General features: G+C 41.9%; 1 protein-coding gene across 6 annotated transcripts in view; it reads right to left on the bottom strand.

Moving 5' to 3' along the window:
* The window catches only part of RGS6 (regulator of G protein signaling 6), a 278,903-nt gene extending 260,660 nt beyond the window's left edge, over positions 1-18,243 (bottom strand). The window contains exons 1-3 of one of the 6 annotated variants that reach the window (XM_054067563.1): positions 18,068-18,243; positions 17,280-17,413; positions 4,965-5,069 (exon numbers count right to left, since the gene is read on the bottom strand). In XM_054067563.1, the coding sequence (XP_053923538.1) occupies positions 4,965-5,048 (84 nt within the window). In that variant the 5' untranslated portion in view covers positions 5,049-5,069; positions 17,280-17,413; positions 18,068-18,243. Of the gene's footprint in view, positions 1-4,964; positions 5,070-14,690; positions 14,823-17,279; positions 17,858-18,067 lie in introns of those variants that run through there. The other 5 variants (XM_054067562.1, XM_054067561.1, XM_009563981.2 and 2 more) reach the window with 5 other exon arrangements.
* Between the last annotated feature and the right edge of the window lie 381 nt (positions 18,244-18,624).

Raw genomic sequence — 18,624 nt, forward strand, 5'->3', positions numbered from 1 at the left:
ACATGCACCAAAATCCTAAAATGTAACTCAGAAGAAATAAAAAGAATTCCAAAAGTATTCAACAGTTTAAATACATTTTAGGTTCTGCTGCCTCTCACTAGTAGAGCATAAAACCTTGAAAGAGTTAGGAAACCTCAAAAAAGATGCGGACTGATTTCATTTAATAAGGTATAGAAGTTGTATGTAAGAAATCCATCTGATTTTAACGTACTACAGCTTTTTCTTTCTTTGAAAAAAGTCATAATTTGGACTATACCCTATGGGTTTTGTCTGCTTTTGGTTACTTGGACAGCATCCTACTGAGATAGTTTCTTATGTGCACATGGAAAAGAACTTAAAAGCACAACGCAATACCAGTCTTGGTCTTCTGACTAGCTCCCAATAGTAGCATTTTTATTTTATTTTTTTTAATCTGAACAGTTAATTTTAACAACAGCCTCTTCCCTCATCTTTCTGCTTTGTGGTCCATCCATTTTTTACACGTGTACGTCTTTCTTCACAACTGCTTGTTCCCACATTTTCCACTCCATCCAGGTCAGACAGCAATACTCCAGCTACTTGCCATGACTAGAAACCTGGAATCTGCTTGGAGAAAAGCTACTAATGTAAGGTTGTTTTTTCACTTTTTTTTTTTTTTTTTTTTTTTTACGATTATAGATCTTGAACCATCATTTTAAATGAGCACAAAGCTGCCAAGTATTGAAGGTAGCAAACAACACACATTTTTCTGAAGGCATCTTGTGGCAGCTGCAAGTTTGTATTACATTTACTTAGAACAGTAATTGCCTTTGGAAATCAGATTTTCCTGCTTGTTTAAAAGATTTACGATGAGTAACCATAAAAATTCAAAATTTAACTCACTAAGTGCTGATGTTAGCAAGCAGATATAGAAGATGTGACTGGCAAAATTAAGCAGAGATGGAAATGTACTATCAGATAATCCAGGTCATTTCTTTGGTAATATCCTTTGATATCACACAGTGCATGCATGCTCACAGTGGTTCTAAACATCCCTAACAGTAAGATGGGGAAGAGTCTGCAAACTGAGAGATCTCTCTCAGGAATAAATACACTTTCCTGTCCAATCTAGATTTTCATTTCAGTGTTTTCATCCCTTTATGTTATATTCCCCAGGTACTCCTAAACAATTCTTCCTTATTGGTATTTTCAGTTCTTATTTAGTCAAGCCCTAAATATTTTCATTTTTCTTTTCTGACCATTTTCCACCATTCCTTCTGTAAAGGGATTTGATTTGTCACATTGTTTTGGTAATAGGTCACCTAATAGGACTGGTGCCAGAAGGTGTCCGTGAACCAGTCTTTCAATGCAGTCTGCAGAAGGTGAACTTTCAGACCTGGATTATTGGAACAATAAGCCAAAAGGCCCCTGGGACACAGTAACCTGCACTTGCAAGCCACAAAGGCAATCAAAGGTGGCTGGATTTCAAGGGAAAGTGACAGGTATTTAAAAATCAATTGATATTTTCTGTCACTGTTTGCTTGGAGTGTGGTTTTCTCCTCTCACTGGATTTTTATTGCATTTTTTTCCTTCCATGATACAGCACCCACACAACACTTACAGCCTGAAGTGAGGACTGAGATGTCACTCACTTTCACAGAAGCCCTTGTGTATCGACATTACCTGCTCCCATGGAAAGGAGGGTAGCACATTTCAAACAGTCTTTTTAAGCACTGCGTACCACTCTCCCAGTAATAATCCTAACAAAAAATACATCACCGTCTTCTCCAGATGCAGCCAGACCAGTTAAAGAAAACACGGTTCGTCTATGCTTTACTCACAGAGCAACACTTAAATGGCAATGTAATTTCTGCAGCACCATTAAATATCACTATGTCACGCAAGATAAATGACAGCACATCCTTACTGCAGCACTACTCACAGCCCTATAACCAGCCCAGGGCTAAGCACGGAGACACACAGAAAGATGAGAGAAGACACAAATCCTAGGAGTGGGATGCAGCTTGTATAGATGTCTAACAAATGACATAAGTACCTGACAGCTAAGTGTTGAGGCACCCATGATGATCAGTGGAAACCTAGTCAACACAGCTCATGTAGTTTAGGGTACAATTAATTTTAACAAGTGCAGGTTGAGGCAAATCGCACTCTAAACATTACTTACCCTAATGAGTGCATCTGCACTACCTAATTCACACACAGATGTCTTCCAGAACAGTAGGACAACACTGAGTATTTTGGATTAAAAAAATAACATGCCTTACAATTTGATAAATATCAGCCCCAAAAAGGTTAACCTTGAAGGTAGAAGAAAATAAGATTTATCTCATTGAGACCATCTGCTGTAGCAATCAAAGGAGCAAGAATCCATTTGCCTACAAGAGTCCATAGAGAATATCGCAAACTAATTGGCCTCAATATACACTAGTTTATTTTGTCCTGCACGACCAAAGTCTACCCCATTTAGTCTTTACTTAGGTAGATAAAACAGCCTGTTCTAAGCTTTTCTCCATAAACAAAATGAACAGAGGTTGCTCCAAAGGGACACTCAGCATCACCCAAGACCTATTTGTCCTTTAGATGTGTTATCTCTTCTAGTGATGATAAAAAGAACTAGGCTACCACCACCTCACCTCTTGGCTTATGAGCTTCAAACAGACCTCAGTGAAATTCAGTAAAGAAAATGTGAACAATTTTGGGTTGCACTTGTAGGGTCTTCCGCCCTCAAAACTCACAAACACGACCGCCATGACAAGTTACAGAACAGTTGCCACAGCAGCAATTACTGTGGTCCCATTATTGAACCCCACCCTTATTTCTTCTTACTTAGGGGGATCAACAACTGCATCTCAGGATCCTTGCTCTGAGAAGGAAACTTTTTCTTTTCCTTTGGCACAAGACCAGTCCTGATCTGTACGATACGCTGCCAGATTGCATTCTGTATTTCAGGGAGTCCAGTGCAGTTTTTTTCTCATTCATTACTGGCAATCAAGCTATTTGAAAGGAAATGAGAGATGAAGAGCTAAACACTCATTTGGAGAGGGGAGAGATAATCAAGAGAATAAAAGTCTTGTCTCAGATTTAGCGTATGGTTTCACAACACTAAGGAACCTAACTGATGTATAATACATATAGTTAATATCAAATAATAAATCAGATTTAGAAAGTCAATTGCCAACAGAAATTAAGTTTGAAAAACAGATACTACTAACCCTATTCATAAAAGCAACAAAAACCTTCAACAAAAAAACCTGACACAAAAACCTTCAACAAAAAAACCTGACATACACACGTTAGTTTAATATTGACAATGCAGAATCCAGGATCACGGAACAATGCATGAGGCATCCTATTCTAAAGGATAACGATGTATTTTGACAGATGACTGTATTATGAAGGGCTGATAATACTGGTATCTTAGAAACACCAGTAAGGGGAAGTGAACCAAATGGTATGAGTACATTCTCTGTTGATACAGCAGAACTTGCAAGTCTTATTATAGAGCAACAATCATGAAACTGTAAAAGGCAGAGAAATGGAGAAATCCTGAAGTAGAAATGCCATAAGATGACTAAAAAGTGAGGCACATTCAAATAAAACAATGTTTTCAAGAACAGGTAAGTGGATTCTCTGCAGTCACAGCTTTAATGCCCCAACTCTAGAACATGCAATCAGAAACTTCTTTCCTAGTCTAAATCTGTTTCAACCTGCTGGTGTTGGATCTCTCTGCAAACAGGTTCTAGAAAGATAATCTGACTAACCAACTACTGCTACTTCCAAATTAGCAGCCAAAGTGTGTTCATAACACATTCAAAACAAACAAGCCTACACATTACCCAGAAAAATTTCCCTTGTTAGCAATTCCAGATTCCAAACTAAATATGCAACAACCAAACCAAAATCACGGTTAACAAAAAGTAACACTTTCAACAACTTATGCTCCATATGAAACCTAAATTATTTCCACAGCATATGAAAGTCATTAAGATTGCAGTCACGCAAGCAGAAAACAGTACCACGTACACCCAACACATTTTAATTATTTATAGCTATTTTTAAGGTGTAAAATGAGTGAAAATATAAATTTTACCCAGGATTGTACTCTACAAGGAAATTTGATTTGAGCTAGCGCTGCAGCTCTTGAATTAATGAAATGACAGCTTATTTGAGCTGTGCAAGAAGTTTTATTTTTGTCAAAATCAAGCAGCACTTTTGCATGCTACATAAGAAACATTTTGCAGACTAAATAAAAAATATTCCAATTATTTCATTAAAATTACAAAGACTTAATTTCAGAGATCACAGATATACCTACACTACAGTAAAATAATGCCTTAGCAAATGGATCAATATATCACTTTCCTTCACCTTTTATACCACATCCAAAGTACTGCAGAATAAGACATTTTATTGTGGTGAAAGAACGTTCTTTGACATCATGCACTGCTGCTATCTTAACGTTGTCAAATTCATTTTTCACTAGCACTTGTGAGGTTTCTCTTTTAATTTAAGCAACACAACAGGAAGTATTAACAACTACCAGCAAAGAATCAAACTGTAAATTATGCAACAAAAAGCACAATATGAATAACAGAAAAAAACGTACCAGAAGATTGTTTTATGCCAGATGCTTTATGCTTGGTGTGATAAAACTTGGAAGGTATGTGCAATTATTTTAGCTAGACTTCATAAACTTGATTGATTAGCTAAAGTCACATCACAACCACTCACAAGAAGTTATACATTTCAAGTTACTAGATTATTATCAAATATTTTATAACAACAAGTTTAAATGCTTCCACTGAACAGAGTGGGACTTCCAAGCTCTCAAATGCTTTAGTTTAAAATACCTACTTTCCTGAAAACTATTTCAGACATGCATCCAAGCAGCCTAAAACATACCTCTGACTTCAAAAGGGGCATAGGGTCCTTTTACATGCCAACCATATAAGAATGGATTTTTGCAGACAGCTCCAAATCCTTACCTTCCTGTAGACTATCATATTTGGTGAAGTCTCCTCTGGGTCAGCAGTTTCCACACTACTTGGATCAGTGGGTGCTTGGGCCATGTTTGCCTCTTGTCACTCAGCCTGCAAAGAGAGCAGCAAAAGTCAGTATCACCTCAGACTTGCAGAGGAGCATCATGAAGGAGCATCGTGAAGAACCATGACTACCTCCAAGGCACACAGATGAGGACGGTAGAGAGGGAACCCTGCTCCAGACTTCACCCAGTGCAGGATTTTATCACACCATGTTAAGACAGTTAAACGCCTTGAACCGATCCGCCTAGCTCGATGCCCAAAGAGCAAGGACTGACAAGCTGCACACAGCTGTGGTTTGGGTCATCCCCCCCAAACACACACATTTCTCTGCCGTTCTGATCTTTTATCCTAAGCCCCCATTCAATACAAGACCAATTAGTGCTTTGCACATTTCCTTTCCTTGCTATAAAGCACAAGGAGCTTAGACCTTTCTAGGATTTTTGAGATACCCTCCAACAAAAAGCCAAGGAGGATAAAAACCTCACTGTGAGACAGAGTGAAAACCGACTGGAACCGTGGGTGCAGCAGACCGTCTAGCATGCTGCTGGCTGTTGCCTGCAGACATTTGGAGCTGCCTCCAGCTCTCCTTAACTCTGGGGCAGCAGCCAGGAATGGGGAGGCATAGCTGCTTGCTCAGCGCAAGCAGTTTCTGTCACCACTTCTCATGAAACAGACCAGAAGAGGCAGCAGGACAAAGGCAAACAACCATGCATAATACTCCTTAACCTGAACTATCGTCTAAAAGCACAGGAGAAGCGCTGCCTTACCTCCTCCAGGACACACCAGGCTTGAGGCAAAAATATTAGTTTAAATGAAAATAAGGTCACGGTACAGGAAGGACGCTTTAAATTCCAAGTCAAATACTATATTTTAAAATTTTTCTCCCATTTGACATGTTACGTCTTAGATGAGATGCTGCTATAGAGCCATGTGGTGACCTTGTCTAGCCTAAGAGATAACTTTGCCTCTTACAGACACTGGCATTAAAGCTGTTTGACAAGTTGAATTTCTTTAACATCGAAGGTATTGAAATTTTCCATCTCAACATATTTTATTAAAACTTGAGACCAAAAAAGTCTAAGTATGTTCACACATGCATGAGCTATGTACTCATTCCTAAAACAATTCACCACTACATCATCTCCCTTACATAATGAAAAAAAAACCCAGGACTTTCCTATTCCTTTCTGTATCTACTTTTCCCATTCTGATAGGTAACTAAGTACCTCAGCGTATAGAATCATGGAATGGTTTGAGTTGGAAGGGACATTATAGATCATCTAGTTCCAACCCCCCTGCCACCTGATCCACTAGACCAGGTTGCTCAAAGCCTCATCCAACCTGGCCTTGAACATCTCCAGGAGTGGGATATCCACAGTTTCTCTGGGCAACCTGTGCCAGTGCCTCACCACCATCATTGTAAAAAATGTCTTCCTTATATCCAATACAAATCCGTGCTTTTTCAGCTTAAAACCATTACCCCTCTTCCTATCACTGCAATCCCTGATAAAGAGCCCCCCCCCCGACTTTCCTGTAGGCTATCTTTAAGTACTGGAAGGCTGTATGATATACATATATAGCATAAAATTACATGTATAATACAGCCCCAAGCCATTCTAGCAGTCAGTTATTAGATCCCAAGGACCTATCAGGTGCCAGAATCAGAAAAGCCCACCCCGTATCCCAGCTCTGTCCTGCACAGCAGTGAAAAGGCTATTGCTGTAACATGGCATCCTTCACTGAAGCTAGAAGCAGCAGAGATATCCCTTTAACCAAGAGATAATTGAGACCAAGGATGAATAGTCTACATCAATCCAGAGTCCTTAATTTCTTTTATACACTACACATACACACACACGATTGTGGGCACAAATGCACATGTACAGGCAGGCATACCAATTCTGAAAGGTGATATAGTTTAATTTGAGCTAGAACTGTATTACTCCCGTGTCTTCCTAGAAGCCCAGACACTGCACTGTTGTGCCAGGTCATGAGCTAAAAAGGAAATGGAATTCTCTGAGCAAAATGATTACATGCAAAAAAATGTTAAATGGCACAAATGGTAAAGGGTAAAGCATTTTAAAATTACAGCACTTAAAATTATTTTCACCAAAGTGTATTTTCACAGCATTTCTTAGTTATGATTTCAATGCACTGAAGAATTAGGCTCTGGGTATCATCACTTAATTCACTGCAGCAGGAACTACATAGAGATTCTGTGTTATATTCTGAAAGCAGAGTTGAACGAGTATGTCAAGTCACTCAACTTTCAGCTTCATCCGCAGTATATGAAGACCATGTTCACCCCTCACATAGTACATTTGAGATTATACATGCATACTTCAAAAGAAAACAATCGTAATTGATTTTTAATTGACCAATACTCTCTTAAATAAGACATTTCAAATTTCTAATAAAAAAGCCCTCTGCAGCATTATTTAGCTGTGCATCACTCATTGTGTTATTCACTTTGAACATCCACTTTTACAACTTCTGTCAGTCTTGTTATATTGTCAGCTCACTTGATACTTCAGTACTTTCTCCCATAGCACGTCTTGAAGCTCTTCATCTGCTCTGGTGCAACAAAACAAAAATATCACGCATAATATGTGGTACTGGCTGTCACGCTGTTCACAGTGACATTGTGGGAACAATCAATGGCCTCTGAGGATCTATAGGTAATCAATACAAACAAATCTGTTGTTGGAAGACACATTTTCAACAATATATCCCACTTGTGCCCAGTATCTCCTGCTGGGTTTCGGTCAGGAGCAGCAGGAGCAGGGCTACCTTAGCAGGAACAACAGCAGGATGGGTGATGCAGAAGACATGGCTGGAGACACAGTGACCCAGGTGTAGCCCAGAGCAGAGACAGGCGTGGGCATCCCCTCCACACAGACAGGGCACTGCTGGTGCTTGGATGAGCCTTAGCTCATCCACGGGTCTATCAAGGCCCTCAAGGAATTGTTAGGACTCTGACCATCACCCATGTTTCTTCTCTTTCTTAGAAAAACATAAAATCCTATCTTAGATGGTATTCCTATTTCAGAGGGGAAAAAAAAAGACTGCAGAAGAAATGAGAGTGATAAGATAAGGGCATTGTCTTGCTTCTTCGAAGTGGAGGGGTACCAATGCTTGGTGCTCATGGATCCCATTACACCTGTGCTTTTTAACATCCAGGAATTGACTGATGCTGAGCACCCGGTGATGCAGGACTGCTAACTCTGCACTCCTGCCATGCTTAACTTTGGTTTCAATGCCCCATTTCATAAATGAGGCATTTTCACTAGCCTGGGGATGGAGGCACGGACTGAACACTCAATGAACACAGACAAACTGCCAGCTCCCTGGCAGCAACACTTCCAACCAAGAAGCAACACTGGCACAGCCCCAAGGACACACCGCTCCATCTCTGCTTGGGGAGAGAACAACAAGGGAGAAGGATGGAAAGCTCAGAGCCAGGGCTCCAGTGATGCAGGTTACCTGTGCAAATGCAATGAGACTGCTCATGTTCATAGTACTGGGGTTTTCCCCTAATACTATGTTAACACGCTGCATTTGCAACATTTAATTAATATAAGGGTATTTAAAAGTCTACATCTGAATTGCACAGTTCTGTTAAAAAAAATAAACCAATGAAAACCCATAGCCTGGTGTGACAGAATTGCAGGACTAATTTTTTTAAGGGATCCTATTGAAAACTCTCTAGAACATTTCTTCCTCACTGCCAGTTCAGGCTACTCAAGATGCAAGCAGAAAGTCAAGCCTACATCACTACACAGGTAAGAACAGAGTCTGCCCTCTGAACCTGTCTCTAAGCACATGTTTGCAATGCATCAGCCAGAAGAGAATCCAGTTGGGTTTTATACAGATATTTCAGCTGCACGGGGATGAGAAGAGCGAAAAAAAAAAAATTATTTCAGTTTAAAAAAAAAATAAATAGACTCATGCAAAGCCTCCAGTTAACAGTCTCACCAGTCACTGCCTGAAGAGTACCATCAGCTCCTCACTCCTACAGGCAGTTTACTACCATACATTACCAGGGCGTAACTAATAGGAGCCTGCATCCACACACCAGCAATCTAAATTCCAATGCACATTTTAAAAAAATAGTCTCTGAATTCCAGCTCTGAGGTTTGAAAGATGCCGTTTTCCCACAGCTGTTTTTCTGACAGTAGCCATGCCTGCAATAATCCAGACTCCGCAGCAGCAAAAGTGATAAAAATTGAAAACCACTTGCGCTAACCATTCTCTCACTCTGCCACACACAAGGAGCAAATCAGCAGTCTGCAACTCCTTGTTTATGGATAAGATGTCCTAGGAAGGCTTTAAAAAAAAATACTCCCAAAAATAAGCTAAAATGAGAGGGTGCATTTGCCTCTCGCTGATTTTTGCTATTTTAAAATTGTGTTCTTTATTACAGAGCAGTTCTGCTTTTTCCTGAGAAACATAACCCCACTAGGCTAGATAGGCAGCCACTGACAAAATGCACTGAATTACAGCAAGTTTTATCTCTCACAGTAAAGTTTTATCTCTCTCTTATCTGATCAGGCCCCTCAAACTCTCCCAAAACCCAGAAGCTGCAATAAGATATGGCTCCCATACATTACAAAGGGATCAGCAAACTCTTTTAAATTGGAATAACCAATTTAAAAAATACTCCAAAAAAAGCAAGAAAACCAACTTGTCTTCCACAGCTCACTTCTTCACAGTTTCCAACAGAGGAGTTCAATAACAAAACTTCAGACAATGACCTTTATATTTTCATGCAGAAACACTGTCAGTATATAATCTCTACATATAAGTAAATTCAGTGAAACCAGCTAAGGAGTAAATCAAAAACTTCCCATCAATGTTCTAAAATACCTTTTCTGCTGTAAGAAAATTCTTATAGGCACAAACACCCATGTGCTTCACAGAAATTACCCCACCAAGGAGTCCTTACAGACTCCGCACTTACAGGTAACAGGGAAGGAAAGTAGAATGCTTGAAGAAATTCTACAAAAATATCTACTTGATGAATTGGTGAATGATGATGAAAACATCACCATCATTTAATGATCCCAAGACACAAGCTCATAATTGGGACTCTAATCCTGCATTTTAATAAATAAATAAATAAGCAAAACTGGTACCACAAAACATATCTTGCACATCTGAGATAAAATAAGATCATTTGTTATAACATGCATAAATTTAATCCTGAAAAAACAGAATCTACTACGTGAATCGCTGTGTAAATATAGCCATACGCACCACTCAGCTGAAATTTTGGGTGACGATATGTGGAAGTTATCTTTATGCTATGTAATTAATATACTTCAAGGGCCGCTTATCATTGACACGAAGTGCTGATGTGAAATCGTGAGATATTTGGAGCTTTACCACACAACCGCAGAGTAAAATATAATTTCTTGTCACTAATACTGAGTTAATTTATTTCTAATTAGTGAAATCCATCTAAACTAAAAGAATTCTATGTGTCTAAGAAATCACACAGCCAATCCCTGCCTGGTTTACTAGAATACTTAGATCTAACAGATCCCATTTTATTAAGGTGATGCTTTATTAAGGGATGAGGCGGTGGGGAGGGAGAGGGAGAAATCAGTCAATCTGAATTCAATTAGTCCTCATTAATATTAAGTTGATATTTCCCATCCATTAGAAAAGTCTCTCTAGAATTGTATTGGAAAGAAGCACACTTGTAGCTTCATGTTCCTCTCCTGGCTAACTATTAATCCACTAAACCAGGACTTGGGCACGCCAAGCAGGGTGTGTATACCAGAGGACAACATACAGGGTATGGCAGAAGTCATCCTGTTCACCAAGAAGAATACATCAACCAGAGAGTCCCCAGATCCAACCTGGCCTATGTAGTCTGATTTGAACTGGCATAGCTCACCCAGAGCACTGCATAATTCACCTCTACTCTTCCCTCAGAAGTAAACCCATGTGAACGGCAAAATAACTTTCCAAGCAAGAACCGATACAACACTCATCTGAGTCAGACAGAAGCCAGGAAGACTAGAACTGAGGTCAAAACTCCATCATCGCCTCCGGTATCCTTAATTGTGAGGAGAGGGAAATGCTGCTATTACACACGGCTCTGCTGACCACTGCATGCAGCGGAACAAGACTCTGCAGCACGTTCCTGTCCTGAAACGGCCGCTGAGGAGGACACAAGGGCTGGTGTAACAGGGGCTAGGCATCCCCAGCAGGGAGCCACACCACAGTTAGCACTGACAGTCTGAAGGGACTTGTGCCACTCCGGCTACCACAGCACTGCTTCCCTGCATGGAGAAGCAGTAAAGGGAGTCTACTTTTGATCAATCAAGTACCACTTCCAAAGCACCTCAAAATTCTTCCAATGACTGTTTTGGACATCAAACTAACTTAAGTTACTCCGAAAAGACTTGCCCATTGGAAGATCATCCTAGACCATCTGCCCTTCCTTGCCAGTACTGAGCACTGCAGTACTATCAACAATACTCAATCTGTTGCCTTTTTTTAACTAAGTATAAACACTTTCAGCAACTACACTTAATGCTGGGATTTTTGCCAAAGGAATTCCTCTTTGTTTCTGATAAAGCAGGGGCTTTGGTACTGGAAGAATTAATGGACACCATTCCTCCTCTTTCTAAGGTTCCAGCTCTCAGTGAGCCCCATGTTCAAGTACTGGAGCTCAATGTCTCTCACAGTGCAACCAGCACTGCAGGACAATCTCAAATGTTTTAAACACTGTACTTAAAAAAAAAAAACACACAATGATTATTGTATCTTCAGACCACAGAGATACTATCTGGTGGCCAGAGAAGACCCCTCTGGCCAATGATATGGACTGTGGACACAGCGATCTCTTAGACTGAACTAGCTGTCAGACACAAGACAACCCAAGCCACCCGGCTTCCTGCAGACAGACACAGAGTACAACTTTAAACACAGCCCACTGTGTAATCCAATGTATGTAGTTGCTTTCTGTACGTACTCTTCTTCAACCATTTGGTGTTCCAGATTAGGTATGTCCTTTAATAAAATGAGTAAATGTTCATGATGTGGTGGTCTAAGCAGAACATTACTAACCAGGGATCACCAAGCCCTTGTACCACCTCCAGAACAGCACGCGCTCTGTAGTCTTGAGCAATTTTCTCTCCATCTGTGACAATTGTGGTACTACTCACCCTGTCACATAACTGCACAAAAGATGACTCTAAGGATGGACTGTTCCACTTGTTCCGCTAGTGCTAACTGCGAGTGACCTGTCACAGTCACCAGGCAAATGATCAAGCTGCTTCCTGGTAAACCAGGGAAGGCAATTACTTTCCTCACCTTCCCTCAGGGAGGCACACCCCGTTTTGATTCTATAGGTTTCTAAACCTGCAGACATTTGTAGCTACCTTCATAACGCTGAAAATACCTCTGGCCTGGACTACATCCAGGAATTCTGGGGGTCACAGCCAAGATAAAGTAACTTTCGAGACATCTGATATTGACTAGGTCCTGAATTCCCTGATTCCGAATTTGAGACATTCCTTTTTTTTTTTTTTTAAAATAGAGACATATGTGCTACATGTTTTCATGTTACACTCAAAGGTGTGCTGGATGCACTGCTGTATCAAAAGACCTTTCCCACTTTCTGAGCTTTTAATGTATTATTTGACAGAAAAATAAACATGGAGAGCAAGACAACTAAAAGTAAAAATGAAATGGGAACGGGTGGTAGCAAATGTTGACACATTAATTGTTTATTAGCAAAGCAAACATTTCCCTTCATAAAACCAGATGTTAAAATGGGCACTTGGCTACCAAATTTACTTTTAATGGATCAGAATGGTGTTATGCCTAGGAAGAAACCGTCACAAATACATCCACCCTTCTTCCAAAAAAAAAATCAGAACAAAAAGCAGTACCCACCTGTAATCAATCTACCTTCCAATAAAAAAAAAAAAAAAAAAAAAAGAAAATACTGCTGTGAGCACGAGGACTCTTAGAAAGGCTCTGAGCCAACACACTGCTGCCAAGGATGGCTACAGAGAATGCAAAAGCAAATACACACTGAATATTTAACTGAAACAAGTGTCAGTACTATACAAATTTAGAAATGCAAAGAGATAGATATAGTCCAACTTTGAACTTCATCTGAATTAATGATCCTAAATTACTGCAGTTATTTATAAAGTGCTATCAGTTTGCAAGAAGCAGTTGCAAAGGAAAGAGCTGAAGTAATGTTTTGTTGTTTTGCAACAATGTCGACTTATTGGCCAGAATCATTCCCTGTGGAAAATAAGTACCTACACTGATAATACAGAACATTAGGGTAGACTTATAACTTCTCCAATATAAATCCTTCTTTGAAAAATCATCTTCCTTGGATCAGCTGAGGTGTGCTAAGAGCATCCTATCCACGAAGTTTGTCCATCAAATACACCCCCTCTAAAGGTACTTTGTACTTTATATACCATAGAAAATATTAGTTGCAACTACAGTAAGCTGCTTCTGGGGCATGGATTGCATTTTCTGTTTTACACTGTATTCATTAAATTGAAAACAACTGAGAAAACTGATTCTAAGAGAAAACTGTAGAGAAGAAGCATGAATTAGTGGATGCTCTATTACAGGCTGACAAGAAAATAAAAACATGAAAAAGTAAAGGCCCCAGTACCTGTTCCAAATTTGGAATTACTCCACCTAAACTCCCTGTTCCAAACAGAGCTTGCTAAATTAAAGCTCCCTTCAAGTAGTCTAATGCAAGTTGATTTAGCAACCAATCCACCTCTGCATTGATCAGTGACTGTGCAATCTCATGTTAAACACCCCAAAGTGCTGAGAGTTCTTGCCGATTGTTCATTCTCAAGAGGATGGAAAACTGTAAGTACCTTGCAAGCAAGTAAAATGGAATATTTACTACCCAAAAGCATTGGTGCTTTTGAAGATTGGCACCAGGGATATTGCAGGTGCCACACAAACTCACCCGCTGGGTTGCACCTCACGTACTTCGAGGACATGATGCAATCAATACACTATGATTTCACCACCCTGTTGTTTATTGCAACAACAGTCTTTTCTGATGCAAATTATGTCCAAACCACTTCAGTAATTGCAATGTAAAAAGTGTCTAAGCCACTCCTGAATTAGCTAGCTCAAGTTCAGACACCCACACAGATCAGCAGAGTCTACAAATCCCACTGCAGTGGCTCATCCACCCTGAACTCCCCAATGCCATTACTGGGCTACTGTAAGTACCAATATATGCTACGTACATTATAAATACATATTTTACTACTGCTGGTGTTATATTATAATGCTGCTATAAAGACAGCTCCTTTTAATTGAGCAAATACGTGTCCATGCCAGACTGCCATTACACTAGGGGAAGCTTAATCTAAAACTAGTTGCTCATCTGTGACAGAGGCAAATACCATTTTCTTTTACAAAATGACTACTAAATCACAATGAATTAAGTGATTTCCCACAATCACATAACAGAGGACAAAGCAATAAACTGAACATAAGTCCTGACTTTCAAACCATTAGTTACTATTTATTCAACACACGTCCCCAGAGCACACTAGGTCTGTAGTAATCAATCTGAGCAGCTTTTGACTACCCTGTGAACTTTTCACCGCTGATGCCAGGTTCTATAAGCACTGTGAAAAAGATTAAATACTTTACCTTTCCACTGAGATGATGTTTGTAACATGCAATTGAAGATTCCTGGCAAAAATACAGCATTGAGTCCTCTTCACTGCCTAACTACGTCATGGTCCCCACTACTTCCATGTAGGCAAACTGTAGTACCTGTGCCTCACTCTGCTGCTGCGAAGCTCAGGAACAAACAGCTGTTTCCATCATGTAGAGCTCCTGGGACAACAAAATGTCAGAACCTTACAGCACTGGAATTTTAATCTACCCTTCTCTCTCCCCACATTCTTTGCCACCAGCTACAGCAATGTTAAAAAATAGTATGAGATCTGATGTAACGTAAGTGGGTAGCAACAGTCTCTCTTGACTCCACAATGAGCTTGACAACCAATGAAGAAAACACAAATTAGCTTCTCTTTCTTGGTTCTCTTCATAGAGCACAACAGAAACTAGCTCATTTCCCAGTCACCACAGTACCTATTACACCAGCTGGAAACAGTAACTGAAATCACGGAAAAGTATTTTCATGGTAAAATTTACATAGATTAAGAAAACACTGTGGATTCACCAACATTACCAACATCTTTTAAAAACTATAGACGTCACTATCATTAAAAGAAAACTGCAATTCAATACAGTTTAGGACTCCCCATGATACATCAACTACTAAATTTTCAACGGTAGAAAGATATGCCAAATTTTTCAAAGTACTGTAGCCTGCACGCACTCTAGCCACCTCTAAATCCCCATAAATCCACCACCTTGAGGACACAACATGAGTAGTACTCTGACAGTCACTACACAGAAAGTTAAGAAATGAAGAGAGAAAGCAGAAATTTGCAGAGGTGAGCTTTGTCAACAGATTGTTATTGAGAACATCAAAAAAAAAAAAAAAAAAGAAATGTCCTACAACACCCTTCTATTTCCATGAGGAAGCCTGAACCACAGCACTGCGAGATTCAGAAGTTTCACCACAGACCAGCATGGCATCCCAACGTGCCATGCTGAGATGGCACACTGCAGCTATTTTGTCTTCCTGCTAGTCCACATACAGCAGCTTCTTTTCTTTCCCTGCCATCTGCTAGTTTGCTGCAGTCTGCTGGGACAGGACTGCCCTCTCCTTTTCTCCCCTTCTTGGCTGCTTGAAGGGACAACGACACATCCTATCATTTCCAGTCCATACACTCAGCTTTCTTCCAGCTGCCTCAGAAACATTAACCAATGCAGAGTCGCTCCTGTGAACGAACAGTGCTCCGCTCACCTCTGCCACACTAGTGCACTCCACCTGCAGTACATGCTAGACACTGAAACACCTTGTAAAGGGTTAGCAAGGAGGTAATTGCTGCTTTAAGAGGACACAATTCTTCCTCTTATCCTCAGGTGTCATTGACTGAAACAGATATCTGCACTACTGGCATCACAAGAACCATCAGAGAAACTAAGACAAGCAGTCAACATTGACTATATGCAGCTTTGTAGTATGCCCTTTCTTAGAAGGGAAATGTATTAAGAAGAAACGTGAAAAATCAGTCAGGTTGGTGAACAGCAGTCTTCAAACATCTATTACTGTAAACCTCAGTATGAGACATGTAGCAAATAACTATTTCTGATCACTACTACAGTTCAAAATGAAAAAAATTAAGGGCTACCTAAACTCCACCACACCTGTAGCTGGTAAGAAAATTAATGGAAAGGTTTGTTCTTAATTATTCTATTAGTCAGGTCATTAGAAAAGGGAACAGCTCATCTAAAGACAAAGTCAATATTGGCTGAGTCTGAACACTTTCTTCAGCATTTAACCCACATATTCAAGCAATGACCAGTATTATTATGTACTTGTAACCACATGCCTCCGAGTCAATAACCGCTCTTCAACATCTGACCTCTTTTTCAAGCAGATTTACAAGGGAGATAGTGAAAGTGTTCCCAGTCAGCTGGTAAGAAAGTATTACAGATCATAACCACAGAGCAAACAATTTCTAGTTCTTCTGATCTGCAAGATCAGAACAAATCTGGCACTCAGAAAAAAAAACCCCAAAACCAAACAGATGATAGCAAATATACACAACCTCCTTCCACTTCAAAATAAACCCAAATCGACCTTGGAGGACATTTACAATGACATCAAATGCCTTAAATCCCCCAAAGCTTTGAACTACAGTCAACCTCTTTCACAATGCCCTTCAGCGAGCAATTACAAATAACGCTATACCTTTACAAAGCGCTTCCCACAGAAACACACAAACACAAATGAAGCATAGCTTTCTTTGGGGTGGGAAGCCACGGATATACAGGGTAACACACTAATACAAATGAAACAGCTTCCTTTGGGGTGGGAAGCCACGGATATACAGGGTAACACACCAATACCAATGAAACATATCTCTCTTTGGGGTGGGAAGCCAACGATATACAGCATAACACAGCAACACAAAGGTGAGTTTTACAGTATGGCTTTCTTTTCAAAGATACAATTCCCCATTCTCTGATCCCTTACACACCGGCAGTCAGCAAATAAAAAAACAACAGCAATCATGCATGTCCACATTCTCTAATGTCAGAGAAGTGCTGGGAAGTGCCAGGCTGTTTGGGATACCATTCCGGCAAGCCCCGACTTACCCAGGCTGTCCCAGCGAGAGCGGAGTCGGGGTGACTGGATCAAAGCCAGAGGATCAGAGCCGTGGAGCGGCAGCCCCGGCCGCTGCTCTGCCCGCACCGCACCTCCGTGCCATCCGCTATACAACAACCTGCATCTTCCTCGGAAAAAAAAAGACTTGAAGCTCCTCGCTGGCCCCGCAACCTCCTCCCCTCTCTACGCCGCCGCAGCTAGTGACTAAGGAGATGCTTTTAGTGTCACAGGAGATGAAGACTATGGGAGGAGAGTGCCTGGCAGCTTTACTCTCAGACACTCCGATCTGTCTTGGTGCAAACCCACTTTGCCGGTGGATGCCAGCGGGATTATCGCCACACGCCGCCGGAGCGGAGCAGTTCCTAAGTTTTCCCACGGGGTGCCAGCTCCCCCTTCAAGCCGCACCCCCGGCTCTTGCTCCCACTCGTCCCCACGGATCGCTCTGGGGTCTCCGGGCACCCTGAGCCCTTGTGCCTGCCGGGACACCGCCGCCCCCGCAGCCCCGAGGGGAGCGGGCACCTCCGAGCCCGGGACCCCTTCCCGGGGAGGGCGAAGGGCGCTCGGAGGAGCCCCGGGAAGGGGCAGAGCCGCTGCGCGCACACACACGCAACACCCGCACCGAAGTCGGAGCGAACTCGCCCCTTTCGGGGCTCCAGAGCGCTACGAGGGCACCGCCGAGCAGCAACCGCTGAAAAAACAAATGAGGATAAATAGGAAAACGGCGGCGGCGGCGAGAGCATCCCCTGCCGCAGCCCCGCGCTCAGCCCGCTCCCATTACCTTGGCGACCGCGCCGTCCCCTGCGCCCCCCGCTCCGCCTCCGCTCAGGGGCCGCGGGGGAACCGCACCATGGCCTGAGCCTGCGGGCGGGGGGGGTCCCCGGGGGGCTCTTTCTTCCCAGCCCCCCCCGGTCTCAGCGCTTCTCCGGCTGCGGCGGCGGCGAGAGCGATGCTGCGCGCCCCCCGCCCCGCCCCGCGCAGCAGCGCCCGCTGCGGGCAGCCCGGCAGCCGGGGAAGCTCCGGCTCCTGCCGGCAGGCGAGGGGCGCCGCAGCCGATTGTCTCTCTCGCAGTCCTGCTTAGGTGTTGTATCGCATAGAATCGTAGAGTCATAGAATCATAGAATAGTTTGGGTTGGAAGGGACCTTAAAGCCCATCCAGTTCCAACCCCCTGCCATGGGCAGGGACACCTCCCACCAGGCCAGGCTGCCCACAGCCCCATCCAGCCTGGTGGCCTTGAACACCCACAGGGATGGGGCAGTCACAGCTTTCCTGGGCAACCTGGGCCAGTGCCTCACCACTCTCACGGTGAAGAAATTCTTCCTTCTGTCAAGCCTGAA

Source organism: Cuculus canorus, chromosome 5 (genome assembly GCF_017976375.1).
Source record: "Cuculus canorus isolate bCucCan1 chromosome 5, bCucCan1.pri, whole genome shotgun sequence".
Taxonomy (NCBI): Eukaryota; Metazoa; Chordata; class Aves; order Cuculiformes; family Cuculidae; genus Cuculus; species Cuculus canorus.